General features: G+C 45.6%; 1 protein-coding gene across 1 annotated transcript in view; it reads right to left on the reverse strand.

Annotated features, from left to right (window-relative positions):
- Window positions 1-24,254, reverse strand: part of TCF7L2 (transcription factor 7 like 2) — a 189,456-nt gene that overhangs the window by 57,942 nt on the left and 107,260 nt on the right. Inside the window, 1 exon segment of the mRNA XM_036828248.1 lies at window positions 8,240-8,383. Within this exon segment, the coding sequence (XP_036684143.1) occupies window positions 8,240-8,383 (144 nt within the window).

Below are 24,254 nucleotides of genomic sequence, written 5' to 3' on the forward strand. Positions count from 1 at the left end.
TTCTACAGAAACCTGTTGCCAGACTACAGTAGTTTCTTATCAGCAAAACTCACTCCTCTCAGCTAAACCATGGATGCTCCGACTCTACCACATTCCGAGAGATTCCTTCAGCCTGGCAAGAGAGAAAGGCAGGGAGAGGGGATACAGACAGCAAAGTCGGGGTGACTTTTGTAGAAGGCAGTTCTCATTCTTTTTCCTGATCCTAAAGCGAGTTTCGATTCCAGAAAGCCAGAAGGAGAGCTACGACTGTGTTTCTAGACGTTACCTCCCCTTTCCACCCCTATAATTTCTGCTTTCTGCTCTGGGTCACTGTTCCCACTTCTCAATTGGCTGCAATGGCAAGTCTCCAAGTAATTACAAAGGCAGGAATCAGATTACACCAGATTCTACATGTGTGCGGTTGTTGCCACCTTCCCCGGCAAAATCCACAGCAGAGGCACCGTCAACTGTTCAGTCAAGTGTGACGTTCTGAGCTGGGGGCATCTGAGGTCACCTCTCCTCGTTTCCCAAGAGGAGGAAAAGCACACACACACACACACACAGGATCACACCACACAAATGTCCCTGCAGTTCACTTTTCCCTAAGAAAGCATAAGCCCTGACCGCAGCAGGTGAGACACAGCTCTGGCCTTCCCATGATCGTGCCAGCTTGTTCCAGAACCTGGGTAGGGAGGCACAGATAATCATGGAAGCACCTCAATTCCTGGCTCCACCTAAGTAACGGGACAAGTGAGGACAGCTGGGGAGAACCACGTTGGGTCAACAAATCTGCAGATGATGCAGCATCTTCATTTTACACATTATGCCCAAACCTTGATCATCTGTCCTGACATCTGGGAAAGAATAACACAGATAATTCAAAGCAGAATACTCCAGAAGTCGTTTCCCTTCACAATGCTGCCTAGATGGTTAGCAAGAACATTTCCCTCGCTAATTAGATTTTTCTTTGGCCACTGTCAGAATTAGCCTGAGTTCTCCTAAATCCACAAAGTGGCCCAAAGCATCCTAGGTGTGTGGGCAAGAACAGCCAGTACAAAAAAACAGACAATCCAAACAACACTCGTCAGTAACTAACAGGCTGACAAGCAAGGCACTCTGGTTATGTCTCTTTTGCTGGAGAAGGCGTGGAAAAAGAGCAGAGCAGAGACTTATAATCAACAATGAAAAATTAGCCTCTGGATGAAAGAGATGAGTCAGGTCAATGTTATCTTTCAAAGGGTAAAAGTGATAAAAATAAAAAAATAAAACCTACATCTCTTGTAACCATAAAAGGGTAGCACGAGAGTGTGTGTAAGGTGATAAAGCTGTTCTGATTGTGGTGGTGATAATACGAACGGATGCTAAAATTCACAGAACTGTAGACCGAAAGAAAAAGCCAATATTGTATAGTTTAAAATATAAATTTTTAAAATCCCACATCTCCAAAGAAACCTGCTCCTCAGACCTAAAATCTGGGACACAGAAGTATATTCAGTCAGTGCAAATTCAAAAAACAGACAGCTGCAGGTGACCCCACCAAGCCAAGACTGCAGGGAGGAAAGCCCCCCAGGAACCTGATTTGAGTCCACTCTGCTGTCCCCAGCAGGACAGGGCCAAGGACAAACAAATGTCCGAGTCCCTTTAGAAGCGCACATAGCCCTACATCCTGAGAGCAGTGAGCCCGTGCCCAGACACTGCTGCTCCTGCCCCGCCAGGCACAGAAATGCCCCACCTTCCCTTCAGGAACTGCCCGAATTTCTGAAGCCAGTAAAAGCACCATCAGCAAGCTTCCCCTGCCTCTCGCCTCCACCCATCTTTCTCCTGGGTTCTTACAAAAGAGGCACGAGGAGGGAAACTTGTCCAAGAGGCAGAGTTGTGAACTGGATCTCCGTCTGGATGATGACACGTTTCTTCTACTCTCTGGGCAGAGGGGCTTCTCCTTTCCCCAGGAGGAGAGGGTCTCTCCCCTGCCACACTGGCTGCTGGAGAAACACCAGGCATGCCAGGAACCCAGCGGGCAGCAGCCAGGCTGAGCGCGCAGTGATTGAACTCTTCCACGCTCCCTCTGACCCCGGCCCCGTACATCACGTCCAGCCCAACACCATCTCCTGCCAGCTCTGTTTTTCAAAGCAGCAAGAGACCCCCGCCGGGGCCTGGGGCTGCAACACAGGGGCTCCAGCGAAGCTGGGCAGACAAGTGACAGGTGGGGCTGGGAAATAAGGCGAGCGGGGCAGCGCGTCCCTCGGCCACCCCCTGCCTCCCCACCTCCCCCGACTCTCACTTCTTCTTTCTCTGGCGTCTTTAGTTCCTTCCTTGTCCCCGCCCTCCCTTGTCAGAAGGAACTGGCTTTTCCAAAACAGAAACTTTCACTCTGAGCACAAACAGGCCTGTTATTTAGACCTTCTCAGAGAGAAACACAGCCGAGCTGCGAGCACGCTCTGGGTGGCGAGGCCCCGGAGACAGACGTGCACACGGAGGAGCGCGCGCGCGCACACACACACACACACACACACACACATCGGGAGGTCGTTCACAAAGGGTTTAAAACTCCCCGGCTGTACAAAGGCCACCTCCTTCCTCACCTTCAGCTCAAGCAGAGGAGGCCACCACTGACTGGGAAAGGACAGTCCAAGGAAAACTTGAACCCGGCCTCATCAGGGAAGATGCGTCCACCTCTCCCACGTAGCTCCCCAAACCACACCAAAAACATGTTTTGGTAACTACTACATTTCTTTAACGCAAACAGGCATGAAATGAACTTTCAGAGATGTGATGGAAAGAGCTGGAAAAGTATGGAATAAAGGAGAAAAGATGAGGTAGCTCCTAGAATCATCTCTTGCTAAACTAGCAGCAACTAGTGCAATACCTCTGAATAAGGTGCAGAGGACTGGCCTGACAGAGAAGGATAAAAACTAAGATCCTCCACTTTGCTTACCTGACAGTTGCCCTTAATAAAAATGAGTAAATTAAGTTCCAGAGTCTGGGCTGAAATGTGGTTCGTCTCTGTTCCCAAATTCCAAACATCTACCTCACTGACATCATTAAAAGGACTGATCATAGGAAGGTACTCTGAGAAACACAGGTATCACAACATGGAGAGACAGACAGACAGACTTGATAGATAACGTCAAAACCGTGAGTAAAAAGCATCTACTCCCTCTCTTCAACTACCGACCATGTACTATGATTTGAGGGGCCCTACAAGGTATAAAAAGTCTTAAGGTTAATTTAAACTCTCCCTTGACACAGTGTAGCCCATTAAAACCTGATCTGTCACCTCACAGAATTACAAAAGGAGAGGATCCAAAACAATAAACTGTGTGGATGATAAGATGTCATGCATGGAAGGCCCAGAGTCTTCTCTATTAATGACCTTTGTCATATGAGATGCAAAGAAAACATGTGACTCACAAAGAATGGGGAAAAGAGAGGCAGCCACAGAGATAAGAGCCGTGATCCAGTCTGTGGTGTCCGAGCGGATGTCAGGTGACCCCAGAGCCTGGATGCAGGGCCGGAGACCACTCCCACCATCCAAGGGATGGGGTCCTTAGAGGACGTCCACGCACCCTGCCTGGGCTTCCTACTCTGTATACCAACCTCCTGGGGCGGAGAAAAATGTAAGAAGTGAAAAGAACAGTGTTCACAGCCTTTAGTCCAAGGAATGGTCAACTTGGGAAACAGGACCCAGAATGACCCTCTCCCTCTCTGGGCCTGTGTCCCTGGTGGGAAGCCCTGTGCAAGCTGTGGCCAAGCTGTGTCCATCCCGTAGGGGGCTCTGATGAGCAGCGGGGGAAACAACACCATTTCACCTGGGGGTGTGGCTTCTCTGAGGTGCCAGAAATTGCAAGTTAGGCACTGCAGTGCCCATCTATACTACTGGGGCCGTTAATTCAGCAGAGGAAATTCACGTGCCCATTGAACCTAGAAGAATTCAACAAAGAAGCTTTGAAAACAGAAAAAGGAGAAGCTTTGCAAAATAATACGAGTGGTCCCACCAGCCATCCCACCCTGAGAAGGAATTTAGGGAGGGGGTGAATTTGCTGGATCACTTGCTTAGAATGATCCAGGGCTGTGCGTGCTAAGCCAGGGGTCATATATATCATGGGGACATTATGGAATGTCCAAAGTCATCCTGTCTTCGTTATTCTCAACTCACACTCTCTCCCACATGAGATGCAACCAGACTGTAATAGTGGAACTTTAGAAACAGTGTGTTTGCACTGGGGCAATGACTAAGCACATTGAGAGGTACCCAATTCTGGAGTGGACACCACTAGAAGTTTTACCAAGAGTCTTCACAGGATACACAGGAAAGGGCTTCTATTACAAGAGATGCGAGACAGACAGAAAATAATTACATATATGATATGAGCCCACCTATGACTTTTTTAAAACACATCCTTTAAAAGACTGGAAGGAAGTATGTCAAAATATTAACTCTGCCTTTGAGAAATCTTTTTACTGTTTTCTTATCCTGCTTCTCTATGTAATCAGGAGAGGGAGGATGAATTAAACATTTTAGCTTAATAGAATGCTTGGTAATCCAAAGTTATAATGCAGATTTATAATGCAAATACTTCCCCCTTCTAATGTACTTTGTTGTGTAAATCCAGATTTTCCATACATAACATATTGAAAAACATAGTACTAAGGAAATGAAGCAATATCTATATTTGTTTCAATGACTAATAAGCAAAAATAAAACTTTGGCCATGATGCCATGCTTTTTAGAAATCAGACACATAATAAGCCACAGATTTATAGGATGTGGTCTAATAAACCTAAGAAAAGTTTCATTTCCTCTCACCAAAATGGTTAACTCCCTGTCTATGTGACTGGCTTTGCAAAGTTAGCAGAAGCCTTTTTTTTCCCTTAAATGCATAACTTGAGAAGTTAATAAGCAAGTGCCAGCAATAATGTGCCCCCTCCTGAATTCACACACACAACACACACACACACCCACACACACACTCACTCACACACCCCTAAAGAAAACACAAAATTAGGCTCAAAACGAGCAAAAAGGTAGGTCAACCAAAATATCAGAAGGGACAGAGGGTATCGTCTTCCTAACCCCCAGCCACTGACCAGGAGGAGTTCAGAGAAGCCCTTCCAGACGAAGGAATAAGAGAAGGATTTGAACAAAGAACTTTTTAAAAGTTTGTTTGCAAGCATTTCATTTCCGTAAAAACGGTATTGACTAAGCAATTACAGGAAAACACTTTCTTTCTTATCTGAATGCATTTATGCCATGGGTCACGCCCTATTATTGTCACTATTAAACATGGTAATAGCCTCAATGTAATGACTTTGTGTGGTGAGCTTTAAAATGGCCATGAATAGCTAACTAGAAAGAAGTGACTCATGCCTGCCCAGGTGGACATTGACTTTCTTAGTCATAGTTAATCAACTGGTCTACCAACCTTAATTCCCTAGAGGAGACAGCCTTGATTCTAAAGGGTGAGAATCAAGCCGAATCACAGGGAAGAGAGAGCAGGGACAATGAAGGTTAAGTATGGATGGGGTAGAAAGTATTCTAGATGTGGTACCTGAAAAGCAAAAACTGGACTCTGGATGTCCTGAACCAGAAGTTTCCTCCCAGCTCCTGAGATGGCTGGGTGTTGAACAGGACCTAACCCAATCTCCTTTAGCAGGTGGAAGATGGTTGGTGGAGAAGGCTCCAAACCATGGGCTATTGCCAGGGTCTTTCATTAACAGCAGTTTTAGAGCTCCACCCCTTTGTGATCTTAAGCAAGTTACCTAACCTCTCTGTGGCTCATTTGCAAAATGGCAATAATCACAGCACCTTCCTCTTAGGGGTGTTGTCAGGTTTTGAAGAGTTAATATACACAAATCGCTTACAGAAGTGCCTGGACCGTAGGAAGCACTGTATTAAGAGTCTCTTTGATCAGTATTTCAAGGGATCCTGGTAGGTGCCCAGTGAAGCAGGCTGGGCAGGGATTCCCCTACCATCCCCTTTTAACAGACACAGGGATGCATCACCGAGGGGTGAAGTACCTTGCCAGCAGAGGTGAGAGAACGCTGGACTCAAACCTACTTCTGACTCCGGTCATGTGAGCTTTCCACTATGCTACCCAGAACCATCTCAAACACACCCAAGTTGTGCGTGGAAAGCATGCAGCACGACTGAGATACCCCCCCCAGCAGAGGCCAGCCCATCACACGGACACACTATCAGTGTGCGACGCCTCCAGAATCCTGCTGGGTGTCTGCGCCAGACCGAGCACGCCAGCTCCTCTGGCCAAGCAAGCCCCCGCTTTATATCCTCAACTCCACTGATGCTCACATTTCAGCCCCCTACACTGATGGGGAGACTGAAGCACAGAGCACTTGGGTAACTTGCCCGAGGTCACATGGCCCGAGTAGTGGTGTCTCTGTGTCTGGTCTATTCACAACTTAGGGACTTAGACCCAATCCTGGAAGCTGGGTGTATTGGCACTTCCCCAAGAGATGCTTCCCTGTCCTGAGGGCAAAGCTTGAGAAACAAGCGTAGTCACTGGCGCCGGGGATCTAATCAGCGCCTGTGGATCTTGAGTTATAAGGAAGAAACCCCGTCTTTCTGTTTCATTTTCCTCAACTCAGAATGGGTGCCTGGTTCTCCTTTATCTACCTCATAACTCTGACCAAAGATTAATGAGTTACCGTTTGCCAGGCCCTGGTGGAGGAATAACTATGATCGGTATGGCCTTATCAACCAGAGTCAGAATGAACAGAGACTCTTATTAAAAGCCAGACCAAGGAGTGGCTGCTGAGAAAGAGCTTCCTTCGGGTCAAGGTTGCTGCGCAGAAGTGCAACAGCTCTGTCCAACCCAGGCCAGTTAAAGACACGGCCGTACACGTGCACGGGACACATGTAATCCGGGCACAGGCCTCATCAGAAGAGGGGAAGGAGCATGCGGGGTCAAAAGACCCTAGAAACATCCTCTGTTTCAGTCGCGTCTGGCCAGAGGGGAATAATTAGACAGGAAGATTTCCACAAGACACCCACGCGTGAAGTTACCAACCAGAATTAAGACACATTATGGTGTATGAGAGCAACCGAGTGAAAAGAAAAATACAAAACTCTGTAAGGTACCATTCCAATTTTACGAAACATTTTTAAACTTTAGACACATGAATGACAAGAAAGAAATGCATCCAAATATTAAGAGGTTATAACTAGGTAAAAAAGAACATGGGTGTTTATATTTTCTTCTACCTGTTTCTCTTTGTGTCTCTAGTTCTCTTATAGGGCTATTTACTACTTTTTAAATTAGAACAAGCTTTTAAAGATGATTTCACCCGCCTTTTCTCTCTCCAAAGGCAAGACGCACGTACACGTTACCTGTGATTCTAGGCCTCTGCTGTTTTCTCTCCCTGCAGCCCTAACACACAGCACAGCAGCCAGCGCATAGTAGGTATGCAATAAATATTTTTCAAAGACAGAGGCTTTACTAATTGCCTCTTAAATATTCACTTTTCTTTTAAAAAAAACTTAAAAGCTAGCATTAGTACTAAATCATTCACTGTTTATAAGTCTAAAGAGTTACCTTACAATTTTTTATCTGCATTGACTTTTGCTTTTCTGAAGATGAAAGCATGTTCTAGGTGTTCTTTATTCTTTGGGACTACTAATTTGAAGAGAACTGTCACTCTCAAGCAGGGAGCAGTGTGGGGTATTGACATGGTATTGAATTATTTAAAGGAAATTAACAACGCTTCCTGTCCTTGGAGAGCAGACATCTGCCAGAAAAGCCATTCGCGGCTGCCTCAGGAAGATGTCACTGCAGAAGGGCGAGCATTGCCCAGCACCTTGAATTCTAAAAGAAAATCTGTAAGTTCTAAAGAACAAATAACAAAGACAAAGTTCAGGTGATAACTTCTCTTGCACTGGAAGCTCTGAAGAGTCCCGGGAAGTTATTTCCTGGGGGTCAAGTTTAATGGGATAACGTGTTGCTCATCATTCTCATGGAAGCCCCGCGTGACACTGGACCATGTGGCTTTAACTGGGAGCCCGGCGCCTCGGGTTCGCGCAACCACCTCCCTCTACCCTGTCCTCGTAAGCTGGCATTTTTATGGCTATGACAGACCTATCCGTGGTCAGTACGCCCAGACATCAGGGCACCCGCAGTGACAGCGATGTGACGGGAGCTGGGGACCACAGTGGGGGGGCACTGCCCCAGCGGGAGGTAAACTTTGGATGGGTGGTTTCAGTTCAGACCCCGCTCATCTCATACCGTCATTCTGCTCCGAGACCTACCTCCAAACACCAGGGCTCCCCAACCTTTTGTAAGGAGTGGCTCCTTTTCATGTCCCTGAAGACTTGAGTGCTGACAGTGAAGTCTGAGGGGGGGTAGAAGTGCTGACAGTCATGTCCCTGAGTGCAGCAAGGGAGGGGGCACTGCTGCCAGGAAGAAAGGGGAACAGAGTGAGGCTCGGGCGGGAGGCGGGGCGCAGTCAGCAAGGCATTCGCGGCCCCCACCCTGACTTCCTGCCCTACCCACGCTTCTCTACAAACTCCAAGCGGGGAGGATCACGGTTCCCCGCACGAACCCAGAACTCTTCCACCTCCCTGCTGGCCAGCGACATCTTCAACACAACCTCCTCTTGGCAGCCTTTCTGATGCATCCCTTCCCGCTGAGCCCACCCTTGCCCATCGTTTCCCCTAGGGACACGCCATTCCTTCCTCTGAGAAGCCCGCTGGCTAGCATTTTCTCTCTCTCAACTTACCTTACTGAATCTTCCATTAGCTTAAACCACGTGATATTGCTGCTATTCCTACCCGACAAAAATGCAATTGCATAGGGTTCCACGCAATTCTAGAGCTATTCGGGGAGCTGTCTTAATACCTTTCCCTCTGCCAGGCTGCAGTCCTTTTGAGAGCAGCAACTACACTGACATATCTGGACCCCTTGAAAGATCTGGCAGCACACACCCTGAGTGCTCAGGAAGTATGTGCCCTACTGCACTTCAACCCAGCTGGAGCCCTATGATGAGCGCTGCTTCTCTGTTTGGGGTTCTGGACAGGAATGTTCATGTTATTCCGCTATTCCTCACAACCACCCTGTGAGGTAGGTACTACTGTCGTGCCCATTTTACAGACAAGGAAACTGACTCAGAGACGTTAAGGAGCATGCCCAAGGTCACACAGCTAGTAAATGGCAGGGGGGAGGGGGGAGGGACCTGGACCAGGTCTCAGTCAACTCATGGTGGTGCTATATAGATGCATTTGCCTGTCCAGATGTTGACTATTGCTCTATAAATGGGGTAGAGAATTGAGGGGTGTTAAGAGCGACGTGGGGTCCAAGAAGGGCTATTTCACAACAAGGAAATATCATTCTAATCGTCTTTTAAAAAAAAAGAAAAGATCTATGCCTTTTGTGTTCATTGTAAAGGATTATGTCTTCCTTTACAATGAAGTTTATCTGCATTGTAAGAAGTTTAAAAACTTCTCTACTCTAGTTTTTAAAAAGTTTTTTGTGAAGGAAAAGCCCATGAACAAATTTTTCACCCTTTTTAATCCCAAATAATAGAATTCAGGATTAAGAACACGAGATTGAGCACAATATCCGATATTTTATGTTCTGATATTCACTAAATAGCAGAATGAGCATAGTGGGTGCCAAAGACCCTAGGAGTTAGGAAATCAATGGAAATAACGGACAAATCTATAAAACAGCAGCCACATTTCTAGAATAACTTACATGGTTCCCATATAACCTGGTCCTCCGACGGGGGAGGTGGGGGGCTTATCCAGGTGGATTAAAACCAGCCAAAAGCCATGTGAACACCCAAACTGAGAAGGAGCCACATCTCCTGCAAACTGGTGCTACTCTGGGGCCCGCGCTGGCTGCAACTGTCCCCGTGGCTGGACTTTGAAAGTCACCACTGTCGGAAGCCCCAAGGTCTGCCCCCAGGAAGGGCAGCCGAAGCCCCAGAGGAAGCACTGGCTGCCCATCCCTGGAGGTCTCTGGTCTCCACCCGGGAAGCAGAGCCTCCCACTCTGCATTTCTCCACGGGGCTCGTTTGTAAACAGGAATGTGAGTCACTGGGCAGGCATGAGTCCATTTTCAAGATTAGCCCAGGTTGACAACCGAGGCCCTCCTATTCTGCCTTGTCACAGCCGTGACTCATCTTAACTGCCTCCCACCAAAGGGGACATGGTTTAGCCCTCCAATTGTTCCTGAAAGGAACCCAGCAATATGGGGGTTTCAATCCTTGTCTGCTTGTTTTGTTTCCTAACACAATGCTGAGAGCAAAGCGGCAAGGTTCCCGAGGGCCAGCACCCCAGGAGTTTGGAAAAGAAATGTATCTAAGGTTACCACAGACCACATTCTCTTTATTATCTTCCCATGGCCTTTCCTTAGGGCCTGTACTCCCACAAGGGCTGGCACGCAGGCTTGTTACACTCATGGGCGCGCACGTGCACACACACACACACACGCACGCCTCTGTATAGGATCTAGATACTCTTCCATTCCTGGGAACCTCAGAGCCAAATTTGCAGGTCACTCCTACCAATACTGTAGGATCTACCAGCTTTGAAATTTGTGAGATTAACCTTACCCCCATCTTATCTTACGGGTCTACCCTGCTTTGCTCTTTATTCTAATTTCCTTAATTATTCATTTCTAATCTTTTTACATAATATGAGGTCTTATAAGCCAATTCAAATTTGGGGGCTATAAGATGCCTTATAAACAGATCCAAATGTATATACAAATACCAAATCACTTTGTTCCATGACAAAACTCTAGTTGAGCCTTCCCTTAACAAATAGAAGACTCTTCAACACGTCCTAAAGATTATGAAGGCAGATGTCCGCCAAGTTTTCCGCTCAGCATCCATTCATGCTTTTTCTGGTAACAGTGCCCTGAATTACGTAGGCGGTACCACCCTAGCTCTCAAGCCAGACAGTCTGGGTAGAGTGGACCCTATCCTGACCTGCACAGATGGGTAAGTGTACTCAGTCCAAATGCACTCAGCATATCACACCCCCTTACCCAGCCACTGATTCAGAATTGTGGGGAAGATAAGGTCTCTCTGGACTCAAACCTGCTTCCATGCAATGAAGTCAACCTGGAGGAAAGCAGAGCCAAGAGCTGGAAGGAAATGATGTCCTGGTATATGGGCCCCTGGATCCAGCCACGCTATCTGTAAACTTTTCAATTACGGGTCAATACACTCATTTTGCTCAGGCCAGTTTGGGCTGGGTTTGAGGAGAGAAAAGGGCACCCTGACCGGAGAATTCTAGTTGCCTTAGAATGACCTCGATAATCGTCCACCCACGTGTCAAGCAGTAACGGGGAAAAAACTGGAGACGCTCCAGGAAAAGTAAATGAAGGCCTCGTGAGTTTCATGCTCCGGGCATGATGAGGGGATTATTACAAGGCAATATATTGGAGTAAGTGTCTAGTACTTTTCAAAATCAGAATGAATGTGGCTTGTGGCCAGTCTCTGGGATGGGGGTGGTGGCCTTGAGAAACCACACACCTGCTAGAACTGTCACTCGGCCCTCCTCCTCTAGTGCCTCTGAAGCCACCAGCTACACTGACCGACTCTATTAAGATGTGGTCTCCAGAAGTTGAGGCTGTGCCATGTCAAGACAGACGGCAGGCAGAGCAGGTGGCACGTTTCATTTTCCCTGATGGCTTGGCCCCTGAGGACATGGGGTGTAGACCAGTTCTGGACGTGGCCGCATGGAGCAGAATCAAGGTGGACCACTAAGAAGTTAGAGCACTAGTTGTATATCCTACTATTTTGTTTCTTTATGAGCTTATAGCTGCCTTCAACAGGTGGTTGGCCAATATTCAAATGTTAATGCAACAGAATGGAAACCAACGAGCCAGAAAGTACAAATTGCTCTGCCAAGAAAAATAAACACAAAAGAAAAGAATATAGGAGGAACTGAAAAGCATTTAAAAACCAAAACCCTTAAAAATACTAAAGCCTCCAGAAATAAAGATTTTGTATGAAATTTGTTATTCTGACCAAATTTGGCCAACAGCTGTTGGCTATTGGGAGAATTCTAAACCCACCTCTTAGGCAGGAAGAAAAAGGCAAAAGCTTTCAATTTTGTTTCAGTTAAGTTTGGTGTGACTGTTAACTTTATATGTCAACTTGACTGGGCCATGGGGTGCCCAGATATTCGGTCAAACATTATTCTGAGCATTTCTGTGTTTTGGATGAGTTAAAATTGGTAGAATGAATAAAACTGAATGCCCTTCGTAATGTGGGTGGGCCTCATCCAATCTGTTGTTGTTCCCCTGAATGGGAACAAAAGGCTGATCCTCCCCCAAATAAAGGAGAACTCCTCCTGCCCGACTGCCTTTGAGCTGGGACGTTGGGGTTTGCTTTGGTTTTTTTTTTCCTACCTTCGGAATTGAACTAAGACATAGGCTCTTTCTGGGTCTCAAGCCCGCCAGCCTTTGGACCAGAACTAATACCATCAGCTCTTTTGATTCTCAGGCCTCCAGACTTCAACTAGAGCTACACCATAAACTCTCCTGGGTCTCCAGCTTGCCAACTGCAGTTCTAGGGACTTGTTGGTCTTCATAACTGCATGAGCCAATTCCTTATAATCAATCTCTTTTTTTATACTTGTCTGTCTGTCTATCTATCTCCTATTGGTTCTGTTTCTCTGGAGAACCCTAATATATTTGGGTTATGTTTTTATATGTTTTCTCCCCCCAAGCAAGAGGGAAAGGATTATTTGTGGGTCTCTCAAAGATATCAGAATTGTGAAATGGAATGGGTCTTAGAAATCATGTAATTGAATTCCTTATGATTTTTTAAAATCCTTAAGTCTAGGCATAAAATTAGGACCTACCCAGGACTACACAGCTAGAAGAGAACAAACCAAAACCCAGGTTTTAAAAACTAGGAGATAGGGGTTCTATGCATAACATGGAAGAGTTTTATTTTGAAACTGCAGCATCTTTGGAGGGATAAGAAACCCATTTGAGAGAAGAACATGGGCAAGAGCCATTCCACTAAAGAAGCAAACTAGTAAAATGACAATTTTTAAAAGTTGGAGGGAGGGCGAAAACCTCTTATCTCTTTATCATTTACTCACATACACGTGCACACGTGTGTACAAACAAGGACACCAAAAACAAATAAGCAATAGCAGCCATCCATCCATCCAACCAACCAACCAGAGCCCACACACATACACATAACCTTGGAAAGAGAGTTCAGATCTTTACAGGTCATGCTGATCTAGCTTTGAGTCCATCAATAATTATCACCTCTGAAGGTAAGGTAACTCTGGTGGGAACTACTTACGTCTGAAAGACCTTGCCAAACAACATAGATGCAAAAAAACTGTAATCACGGCTCCAGGCAAGCTACCATTTTTGTCATTAAAGGTGAACCCAGTTTTTCCCCAAAACAGGATACCATCACAGACGTGGCTAATGTATGCAACATTATTTTTCATGATTATTTTTCCAAAATGTGAGCGTGTGTGAGTGACAAGGTGTTAGAGTCTGTGTGTGGTATGTGTGTGTGTACACACTGCACACCTGTGTGCATACAGAGGTAGGCGGGTATCCTCCAGTATGGAAGACAGCGGCCTGCAGTCAGGAATGGCAAGTGCCCGGCTCACCTACGGCAGCTCCCTCTTCCCTTACCCGTGTCAATATCACTAGGCCACCCTGCTCAGAGCTGGCATGTGGTGAAACGTAATCATCACCCCTACACTCAAGGGATGTAGAAATAAAGTCTGCCTTGGCCCTTGAGGACCTCATCTTAGTGAGAAAGAGACCAGGATCCAAACAGAATGAACGCAAAAGGAGCCAATGTTAAGTCAACCCTTAGACTAGCCTTTTACAAAGTACAGTTCACCTCTTCCTCAATCTCAGCAGAGAGACAGACGTGGGGCCTCACTGTCACTGCCACTTCCCACCAACTAGCTGTGTGCCCTGTACTTCTGGGGCTCAGTTTGTCAAGTCACGTGAGGGTGCCAGCTGCTAGATGACTTGTGAGGGCCCTACTCACCCTCCAGCATGCTCCAATTCTGCAGGGAGAGCAAAACGCAGAGGCGGGGGATACAATTAAGTCCTCCAATCGCTCTCAGTACAAATCCAACGTGCCTGGATATCTAGACATGGCCATGATTTAAGAGGCGATATTTACCGAAGAAAGTTATATTCGAGGAGAAAAAGCTTTCTTTTACCAGATAAAATATCTACCATGGCCAAGGAAAAATAGTTTAGCAATAAGGTATAACAAACGGGAATTTGTAGCATCATTTCAAAAGGTGTTTATTGGTTTAAAGAAAATGTTGCCAACTTTTGTTTTCTAGGGGAAAAAAATACCTCTCAAGAAGTTGAAAATAAAACATACTTTTTTATTATGGTATAAACAATAAAGGAAAAGTCCTATAAAATATCTTTGAAGAGTTTGGGATAAAGTTTAAAAAAAAGTTACTTGAGTAATTTTGAATAAAGGAGATGCTTTTATTTTTTAGCTGATATCAACACTAAATTAACTGACTTAATTGACTAAATTATTAGTTAAGTCAAATTAACTAAATTAATTGACTTTAAGTGAAGTCAAGGCTTTCTGGGATGGTAATAATGTGAAATAGCTAACCTTAATATTGGGAATTTAGCTAAGGCATGCAAAAAATAAATGCAGTTCTAAAAGACATCGCTGGAACACTAAATGAAATCCTTTCTACGGCCAACCTAATTCCTTGGACACCCATACACTGGCAGAGCACCAATGCATCTTTCCCATCTGTTTCCTCAGACAGTGATGAGGTTCCGTGGTGACCTCAGCAGGTAGAAAAGTGAAGCTTTTCCCCGCAACCTCCATCTCCATTATTTGCATATGGAACTGAGAGATTAACAGTGTAATCTTTCCAGACAAGCAAAATGCCAGCAAGCTCATGAAAAACCATGCTCATCCGTTACTTTGAGAGAGTAGGAGCTGATTCACACGTGTGGGCAGAGGACCCCTATGGAAGCATTGGAGGCAGAAGCTCAGGTCCACTGTGAATCCAGCTAATAAATAAATGTAATATCGTGCTGTTAATGAGATTTTTGCTAAAGGATAGTTCCTCCTCCCAGGAAAGCCTCCGAGAAGGGATGTGGGTCCATATGACGCCCCTGGGGGCCATGAACAGCACTGCACAGAATCAAGGGACCAAGAGGGGGAGAGAGTCTGATTGGGATTGGTGATGTGTACTTGGTAATCCTCTCTAAAAACCAACACATCACCTACAAAAAGACAAAAAAAAAAAGCACCCAAAATGGAGCTGAGAGGTTGTAAAGACCACACAGAGACCATGTGTGCCTGGGGAGCTAGTTACCACTCAGGACATTTGGAGTGCTTTGCTCTGAAAAAGAAAGCAGCGGTGATCAACAGCACCCTCCTCCCGGATCAATGGGGACCAAATGTTTTAAAATGCAAATAACAGGTTTCTAGACCAACCCTGGAACCTCTCCTGGAAATGTTTTTATAATTCACATCTTGTTAGCCACAGGAGCCCCAATTAAATGTCTTCTTTCTCATTTCTACTCACCAATTATTAGCATTAGATAATAACATACTATTTTCTGCTAATACGTTTCCTGACAACATCAAACTCCAGAGGGTCTTCATGGTGCAATAACTGAATAACTGTGCAAATGACGGCTAACTGACGAGAAAATTTAAACCTTCTCAGTGTTTATGAAAAACAAACCATTTTGGTTGAAATGCATTATACTAATGGCGTAAAAACTTATTAAATTGAAATAATTTGGAAAAAAAGTTCTCCCCAAACATCATGAAAGAGGGAACCACACCGCAAGGATATAAGGTTATAAATATTCAAAAACAATGGACGATATGTGGAACCTAGAAAAATGGTACAGATGAACCGGTTTGCAGGGCAGAAATAGGGACACAGATGTAGAGAACAAACGTATGGACACCAAGGGGGGAAAGTGGCGAAGGGGGGGGGGGGGGATGAACTGGGAGATTGGGATTGACATATATACACCAATATGTATAAGAACCTGCTGTATAAAAAAATAAATAAAATTCAAAAAAACAAAACAAACAAAAAACAATGGACGCCCACAGGCAGGACCACTCTTGACACCATCTCATTCAGAATGGGAAGGTACGTGAGAATTTGGGGAGAGGCTCGCCAGCTCCATTCCCTAACATCCCTGGTTCCAAAATGACAGTCGTCCCCCAGCTGTCATACCCAGAAAGAATCACACTATTGCTAGTTTCATAACTTGAGTGGCCACCACTATTGTCATTGGGCACACACCTGAGACACCATAATGGGTCCTGTCTGGACTGGAGTGATGAATTCTCTCAGGACTATGGTATTCGGGGTTTCTCAGCTTGAAAGGGAGAGTTGGAGCCACAGGATAAAAGATAAGGGGATGAGACAAATTATCCCATGCCACCCAAGTCGTTGGCTATTCTTCTACCCTGAATATTTATATTTTTAGTAAAGAGAACCTTGAGAGAGAGAAAAAATCCTAAACTGTGCATGTGTTTGTGTGTATGTGTAGAAGGCAACAGAGACAGTACACCCATGAGCTGAAAGAGTCAATCCCATCTTGCTCCCATTTCTTCTCACCACTAAATGGATGGGCCCTGCTAAAGTGTAGTCAAGCCCAGAAAAATCACTCACATATTCTCACTGAGATGGCTCTGAGAGAACACCTAGTTTTCAGAGTTCTCTTAAAGATTGTTACGGTTTCTTGGAGTGAAAATCATCTTCACATGGCTCACATGTGCAGCCAATAAAGAAAAAGACTCATGTGTTCCCTGAAAAGTTTCCCCTCAAAGTACTTAAGGGACATTAATGCCAAAGACAGTCCTGGAGGGTAGTGATCGGAACTGATGGGTGGGTCCACCACCCTGAACAGAGGAATTCCACCTTCAGCCACATCAAATCAACCACAGTGCAGACGGGAGCCAGTGCAGCAAATCCGGACAAGATGAATTTTCCTATCTCCAGAGTGTAAACATACCTGGGCTTCTTAATATTTACAACAGGCAAAACTAACAAACCAAAGCAGTAACAAACAAGTAAACCAAATATAAAACAAAAAGACTCCCTAGGCTGGAAATAACCTCTTCTCATCACAATCTTTGGTGGATGCCATTTGAGTGATTACCACCTGAGGAGAAAATAATGAAAAAGGAGATAGCAGCTATCAGGAACAAGTTTGAGTCACTGGAGATAAAGTCTTAATCCTTGGTCAACATACAGAAAAACTTACTAGCAATAGTTACTACTTTCATAGATTAAAAGCTTTCAGTGCCTCAGGGAGACCCAAACTCTGAAGTCATCTTTAGCCAATGTTTGGTTCCAAGTAGAGTGTATGGAGGCTAAGTGTCTTCAAATATGTAGACCACTCACAGACTTAGAAATCTTTGCCTCGTAACAGTATTTATCATAAAAGCACTTAACTTCCGATAAAAAGGAAAGGGATAATTTCAAAAATTAAATACGGTCTAGATTAATATTTTTAAAATTCTGAAGTTTACCATCAACTGATAAATGGATCAATAAAATGTGATCTATCCACACAATGGAATATTATTTGGCTATAAAAAAGTAATGAAATAGTGACAGATGCCACAACATGGATGAATCTTGAAAACACTATGCTAAGTGAAAGAAGCCAGTCTCCAAAGACCACATATTGTATGATTCCATATATGCAAAATGTCTAGAATAGACAAATCCACAGAGACAGAGAATAGATGGGGAATGGGGGATGAGTTGGGGGAAATGGGGAGTGACAGCTAATGGGTATGGAGTTTCTTCTGGAGGTGATAAAATGTTCTAAACTTGATTGTGGTGATGGTTGCAACTCTGTAAATACACTAAAAATCATGAACGTGTTCACTTTAAATGGGTGAACTGTAGAGTACGTGAATGAACTAATTTTTTTTTAATTCTGAAGTTTCAATTGGCCTAACCACCATTATCGTATCTCTAACTGCTTTCTATTTGAATTCTGAGCACATTTTATTTGAAACGAATACCCAACTCTGGGAAACAGGCAGGATAAGAACTTTCCCATTTCACAGGAAGCAGAGGTCCAGAGAGTTTCTGTTTTCTTTCCACTGGCTGGCTAGGTTTCCACAGGGCACAAGGAGAAGTGTGAATTATGGAGAAGTCATAGGTCTTACCATTCCCCAAATCAGGGAGGGATTAATATCCAGCTCTTGCCAGATGTCTAGAAATTTATATGGTTGGGTCATGCAGACATGCTACTGGACAAAAGACACTGAAAAATGGCACTTGGATTACTGGAATGCAACTCTCAATAGCACGAAATTCAGGTTAAACAATTTAGCTAAAAAAGCAGCGGAGGGGGAGGAGTCATCTTGAGTTGATATCTGGTGGGGTGAAAATATACCCAATTACATGTGGCCATATAATTTTCACATCAAACATCTTGTGGTCCCGAAGGCAACTAATGGCACAGCTTGCTGTGGATTTTCCCAAGTTTTCAAAAGCAATGACAGCCCTCTTCAACAAAGCCATTTAACATAACAGAAGGTTAAAGTGGGAACCACAAACACTTGCTTTTCTTTATTTACACCTTTCATTTACTTCCCCAGAAATGTCATGGAGGAGCCACGAAATTTATGATGTACTGTTCATACATCATATGTATGGTTCCTTTTAAGAACAGGATTTAGAAAGCAGAATGTGAATTCTAGAAGGTAATCTGGAGCTATACCTTAAAAAAAAAAAACTTTTAGTATTCCAGGAGAAACAAGATGATTTGGTTGGGTCTTGCACTTAAATTTAAAAAAAAAAGGGGGGGGGGGGATGGAGAGAAAATATTAGGTGAGTGGGAAACTAGCGGGTTTTGAGAAATGAAAATATAATGACTTCACATCATCTATTCTACTAACCAGGTACCATTGAAACCCATTGCTGGAGCACAAGAAACAAAACACAGCTCACAGGGGCTTTTCTCTGCATCACAGACTTCTGGAAGCATGAGAAGCTACTAACTTTTAAATCATCATGTTTGTGTAGTTTTAACCATTTCTTTTTTTTTTTTTTTTTGAAAAATACTCTAGTAAACCACTAAGATATGTTTTAAGTGCATAAAGTCATTGGCAAAAAAAAAAAAGACAACTTAAAACATACACTGGCAAATTGGGATGTCATTCATTTTAAAATATTCTTTCTTAGACCTTAGTCTGTTCTTTAGTTTCAGGAATAACAGAGGGATGGTTGCTCTCACGTTAAAGCAGGATTTCTCAACCTCAGCCCTACTGACATTTTGATAATTCTCTGTGATGGGGAGCAGGTGGGGGGATGGGGGGCTGCCCTAGCAGTATCTCTGGTCTCTACCCACTAGATGACAGTAGCGTCCCCTGCCCAGCTGCAACAACCAAAAATGCATCCAGACGTTGCCAAACGTCTCCTGGAGAGCAAAATCACTCCAGCTGAGAACCAATGAGTTAAAGATAACTGGCCTGAAAATTTTCCTCTGACATGGACTGATGCAGAGGCCCTAGCTTGAAAAGGTACCCAGATCACGGCAGCAGCCGGCAGCAACAACAAAATCAGTCAACTTTCATCCAAATCCTCCAACAGCGATCAGTTTCGGAAACCCCGAAAAATATGACGATACTGTAAACATCCCCCTGAGCCTCCCCAGTGACTAGTGTGTAGCCTTCAACTGTGTGCCAAGGTCCCATTAGTGCCCTGCAACTCTTAAGCGTCCCTAATATTGTCATTCACAAATGGATGAAGTGACAGTACTAGCAAGATTAGTATGTGTCTAAAGGTGGGGTGGGCATGGTCCCCAGTCTGTTTTGGTCTCTTTAAAACCACAGAGCCGTAGTAATCTGCTGATCTCTAATAGATACCCCAGTCACTCAAGAAAACCCAAACCACTCCCTCTTCAGAGTGGCGGGAGTCTGCTGGTAGCCAGACGGCAAAACAATGATATTTTTATCTCTGATCTCCTTAATGAAAGAACCCAAAGAACAAAATACAAAATGGAGCCCAAGTCTAATTCATAAATCCAGAAGGTTCTGCATAAAGTGAGTCTGAGGATCTACGAGATCCCAGAGGATGTTTTGCTCAAGCAAGAGACGGGCAGCATGAACACCCTCGCGGACCTTTGGTGGATCAGTCAGCCTGCCGACGGCCCTCGAAACCGCCACGGGAAAGCATTCCTCTGCTCGCCAGCCACGGGCACAAGAGGTCACAGCAGTGCCAGAGGCAGGGGGGCCAAACCCCAGACCCATCTCGAGACCCCGGTGCCTCCTGTCCAGAGTGGAGAAATGCTGCGATGCATCACCACTCCCGGGGTGCGGTTTGTTTTCTGGACGCCGTGCCAGCAACTCCCGCTGGGAGCCATCCAGGCCACGGGGATGGGCGGCAGTCTGGCTAAGTGACTCACGCCGAGGCCAACAGGTTGGAAAGGCTTGCGAGAATAAAAATGGGAGCGGGAAGCAGCTCCGCAGGGAAGAGTCCAGAACATCCTGTGACCCATTTAAGTCCAAACCCTCTCGTGATCATCAAAACCTAGGTTTTCAGGGTTGACGCTCACCCAATGACAACTCAATGGTTCTTTCTCTACAGACCCCGAGCAGGAAGGGAGCCCAGGAACTCTGCCTGCTGTCCTGGTTCTAGACTGGAAAGTCACCTGCTTGAAAGATGGAGAGACCCACCCAGGTGCAGCTGGTGCGCGCCGCGCTCTCCCATCTCACGCCAGGTCACCCGGCTCTGCCCTGTGGAAACACGGCCGGTCTCCGGCGTCCTGGTGGCCTCGTGGACACGAACAGTGTAGTTGCTCTAGTTCAGCGGCCAGGTTCATCCCTCAGCACTTAGCGCCTGAATTCATTAAGTCACCTCGAGAAGCCTGGTCTCCACGTTTTTACCTAAGACACCAGAAACATCTCAGACCCAGTGCCAACCCCCACATCATTACCATGATGTCTGCAGGGAAGCACCCTGCATCTTGTTTCTCTTCGGCCCAAAAGGCAGACAAGAAACAAGGGCTAGCCAGAGGTCAAGGCAAGAACCAAGCTATGAGCTCCCACCAAGTCACCGCGAATAAAACTTCTCGTTTTCCACTGCCAGTCTTCCAAGCGTGAATACCATGGGTATCGGCTCCTCTTATTTAAGTAGTTTATAAGCGAGCGGGTCACCTGGAAGGCACCTTCCCCATTTATTAACAGCAAGTTGTCTGAACAGCCACTCTCCCTGGGGAGCGTGACTGAAGATGGGGCGCCCTGACTCTGCTTCCTCCGGCACCCACGGAGCCCCAGGCTGGCCCCCGACCCAGAGGGCCCGCTCACACACAACCAGCCCTGCCGTCTCGGGCTCAGCTTCGGTTTCAGCTCGGGCACCGACAAGGTTTGGACCCGTGCCCAGTCCCAACACTGATAACATTCCTTGCAGCTGCCCCACCGGGAACAGAAAAGGTAAAAGATTCCTCCCTCCGATGTGTGAACCAGGGGAGAAAAGCCGGGGGGCCCGGGGGTGAGAATACAGAAGAGAAAAGGAAAGGTTTCCTGAAACTCCCCTGGAGCCCCTCTTAGCACCAAGGGAATCGGTACCCTATCTCCACGTCTGCTCCAACATCACAAAAGACAGATACTCAAGCTTCTCCGGCCCAGCGTACCCTCAAAGCAGGAATTCCCCCTGGAGGTGAAGTTCAGGGAGACAGCGTTTAACCCTCTCCCCACCAACACTGGAGTCACCACCAGGCAATAAGAGGGAGGAATCCATGGGTCCCAGGTCCAGAACTAACCCACCAAGCGTTCCACTACTAATATTCCAGCATGCTCGTGTGTACTCACAACGACCTCTTGGGTGTTTCCATCTTCCGGCTTCTTGTAGCAAACAGGGTAGTGAGGTAGAGTTGAGGAAAGCAAAAGGACACTGAGTTCCAGAAGGCTGAGGCTAAGAGGCCACCTTGGGCAAGTTTCCATCATAAGTCCCTCCCTTTACTAAGTGGAAGGCACCAGACCACGAGGTGTATGATTCCATTTATACAGTATGTCCAGAATAGGCAAATCCATAGAGACAAAAAATACAGTAGTAGTTGCCTAGGACTGGGAGGAATTGGGGGAAATGGGGAGTGGCTGCTAATGGGGACAGGGGTTCTGGAGGGAGATGATGAAAATATTTTGAAACTGATCGTGGTGATGGCAGCAAACTCTGAATATACTACAACCATTGAACTGTGTACACTTTAAATGGGTCAACTGTATGGTATGTGAATTATTTCTCAATAAAACTATCGTTAAAAAAAACAGTTTAGCCATCACAAACATGGGGCTTTCATCCTCTTCTAGTTGAGTCAGCTTTAAATGTTGTCTCTTGGACTAAAAGGAAAGATAATCTGGAAGGTCCTTAGAAAGTATCTGGATAAGCTATTAACCTGCTTGAGACTCAAGCTACTGGTACGGGGGTAACAATGTTATCTACCCTAAAATGTCACAAGGGTTCAATTCCAAGGGGAGGTAAAGAGCTTAGCACAGTGCCCCGGACATGACAGACGCTCTATAGAACGCACCTGTTTTGCATACCCTCCTGCAGGAGGTCTCAGAGAGAAAGGCCAGGTTCTAGAGAGAAGGACTGCCAGCTATCTTTGCCTAAACCCTGTTGCTTTTTTCAGCATTCTTCCCTCACCTTCAATATTAAGAGTGTGACCAACTTAAAAAGCAATAATAATAAATGCCAAAGTCTGGGAACTCTATGAAAGCTGTATCTGCAATGGCAGATCCTAAAAATATACTGCATACCCATTCCTACAGGGCTCTCCTTTGCCAGAGGGTCTTGCCCCTGTTCAGCAGATGGGACACAGCAAACAGCACAGGGAATACGTCCAGGATTACACTGGATTCTACAGAAGGAGGTGTCATGACCAGTTCTTAGCTCCAAATAGGTTAATCCCTATGATCACCTTTACAAGCGAAGGCAGAAAACTAACGAAGAGCATCTAGTAGATACCAGAAAAAGGGCTAAGAACCTCACAACACCTGTTTAATGCAAAATTCAATAATTAATTAATTTTTTAAGACTGACTCCAGCTAATTCCCCCAGGGAATCACCCTAACACCAGCCAGTCATGTGATCCAATGGGAGCCTCCATCTTCTTACATGAGCCCCCCCCCCTTCCCAGCCTCACTGATTGGTCCAAATTGGGGTAAGAATCCCACCAACCTCCAGCTAAAGATGAAAGCCTGTGACACTACCCATCCTCCAGGACTTCCCACCGAAGCTCTGCAGTAGGAGGAAACGAAGACAACATAGAGAGCACACACTCAAAGGGCTGATGTTCCCTCGTGGGACAGCATTTCAGTTGTCCCTTCAGCAAGCTCTACCTCTGCCATTCCCAGAAGTTAGTTACGGGAATCAAAGAACTCCCCTTTTCCTTGTTTAAACTTGTTCGGGTTGGGTTTCTGATACCTGTCACTACAGAGTTCCACTAAAGGAGTTTTGTGGGGTTTTTTAATGTTTTATACAAAGGGGGAGGGCATTCCAGATTAGGAAACTTTGCTCTAACACACAGGTAATAAGGAATGGCGCCAAAAACCTTGGCCTGCCCATCTAGCTCCAAAGCCTTAGCTGGTCCATTCCACTACACTATACCAACCCACCACTCCTACTAAAATCCTCTGCCCTAAACAGGACCCCAGGGCATTTGGTGAGGCCCTTAGTTGGCCCTTAGAGTTTTCACAGAGTTTGTCTCCAAAATACATATGTGCATACTCAAACAAGTCACCAGCAAACACAGAAGGCCCCTTCTCCCAAGTAAGCACCAAAATGATTAAGCACCAAAATGATTAAACGTGGACTTCTCCAGGTCTGTGTGTTTCTGTGCAACATTGTGTGTGTGTGTGTGTGTGTGTGTGTGTGTGGCCCATCTCACACACCCCACACAGCACCATTCTATTACTAGATGTGATGCAACACAGGGCTTCTACATTGTGGAAGTGAATATTAAAAGACAAGGAAGATAGCTGTAGAATTAGTGCTTAGAACCTAGAGCTGGGAATTAGCAAGTGGAGCTCCCCAGCACAAAAGGCTCCACCAGTGTTTCTTCCACTAGTATTCTGTCGTAGGTGGTTTAGCCCTTGCAGATCTCGACATCAACAAGCAGGCCTGAGAACAGGTAAAGGAGATGCCCTGAGTGAACACGCTAAGCACCCAGCATATATGCAGTCCCCCAACAAGCAGAAGACCAGATGGGTCTACTTCTTTAAACACGTCCCAATTCCATTTCTGAATAACATCTGAGTGTTTGCGGCTGTTCGCACGG

Source organism: Balaenoptera musculus, chromosome 16, assembly GCF_009873245.2.
Source record: "Balaenoptera musculus isolate JJ_BM4_2016_0621 chromosome 16, mBalMus1.pri.v3, whole genome shotgun sequence".
Taxonomy (NCBI): Eukaryota; Metazoa; Chordata; class Mammalia; order Artiodactyla; family Balaenopteridae; genus Balaenoptera; species Balaenoptera musculus.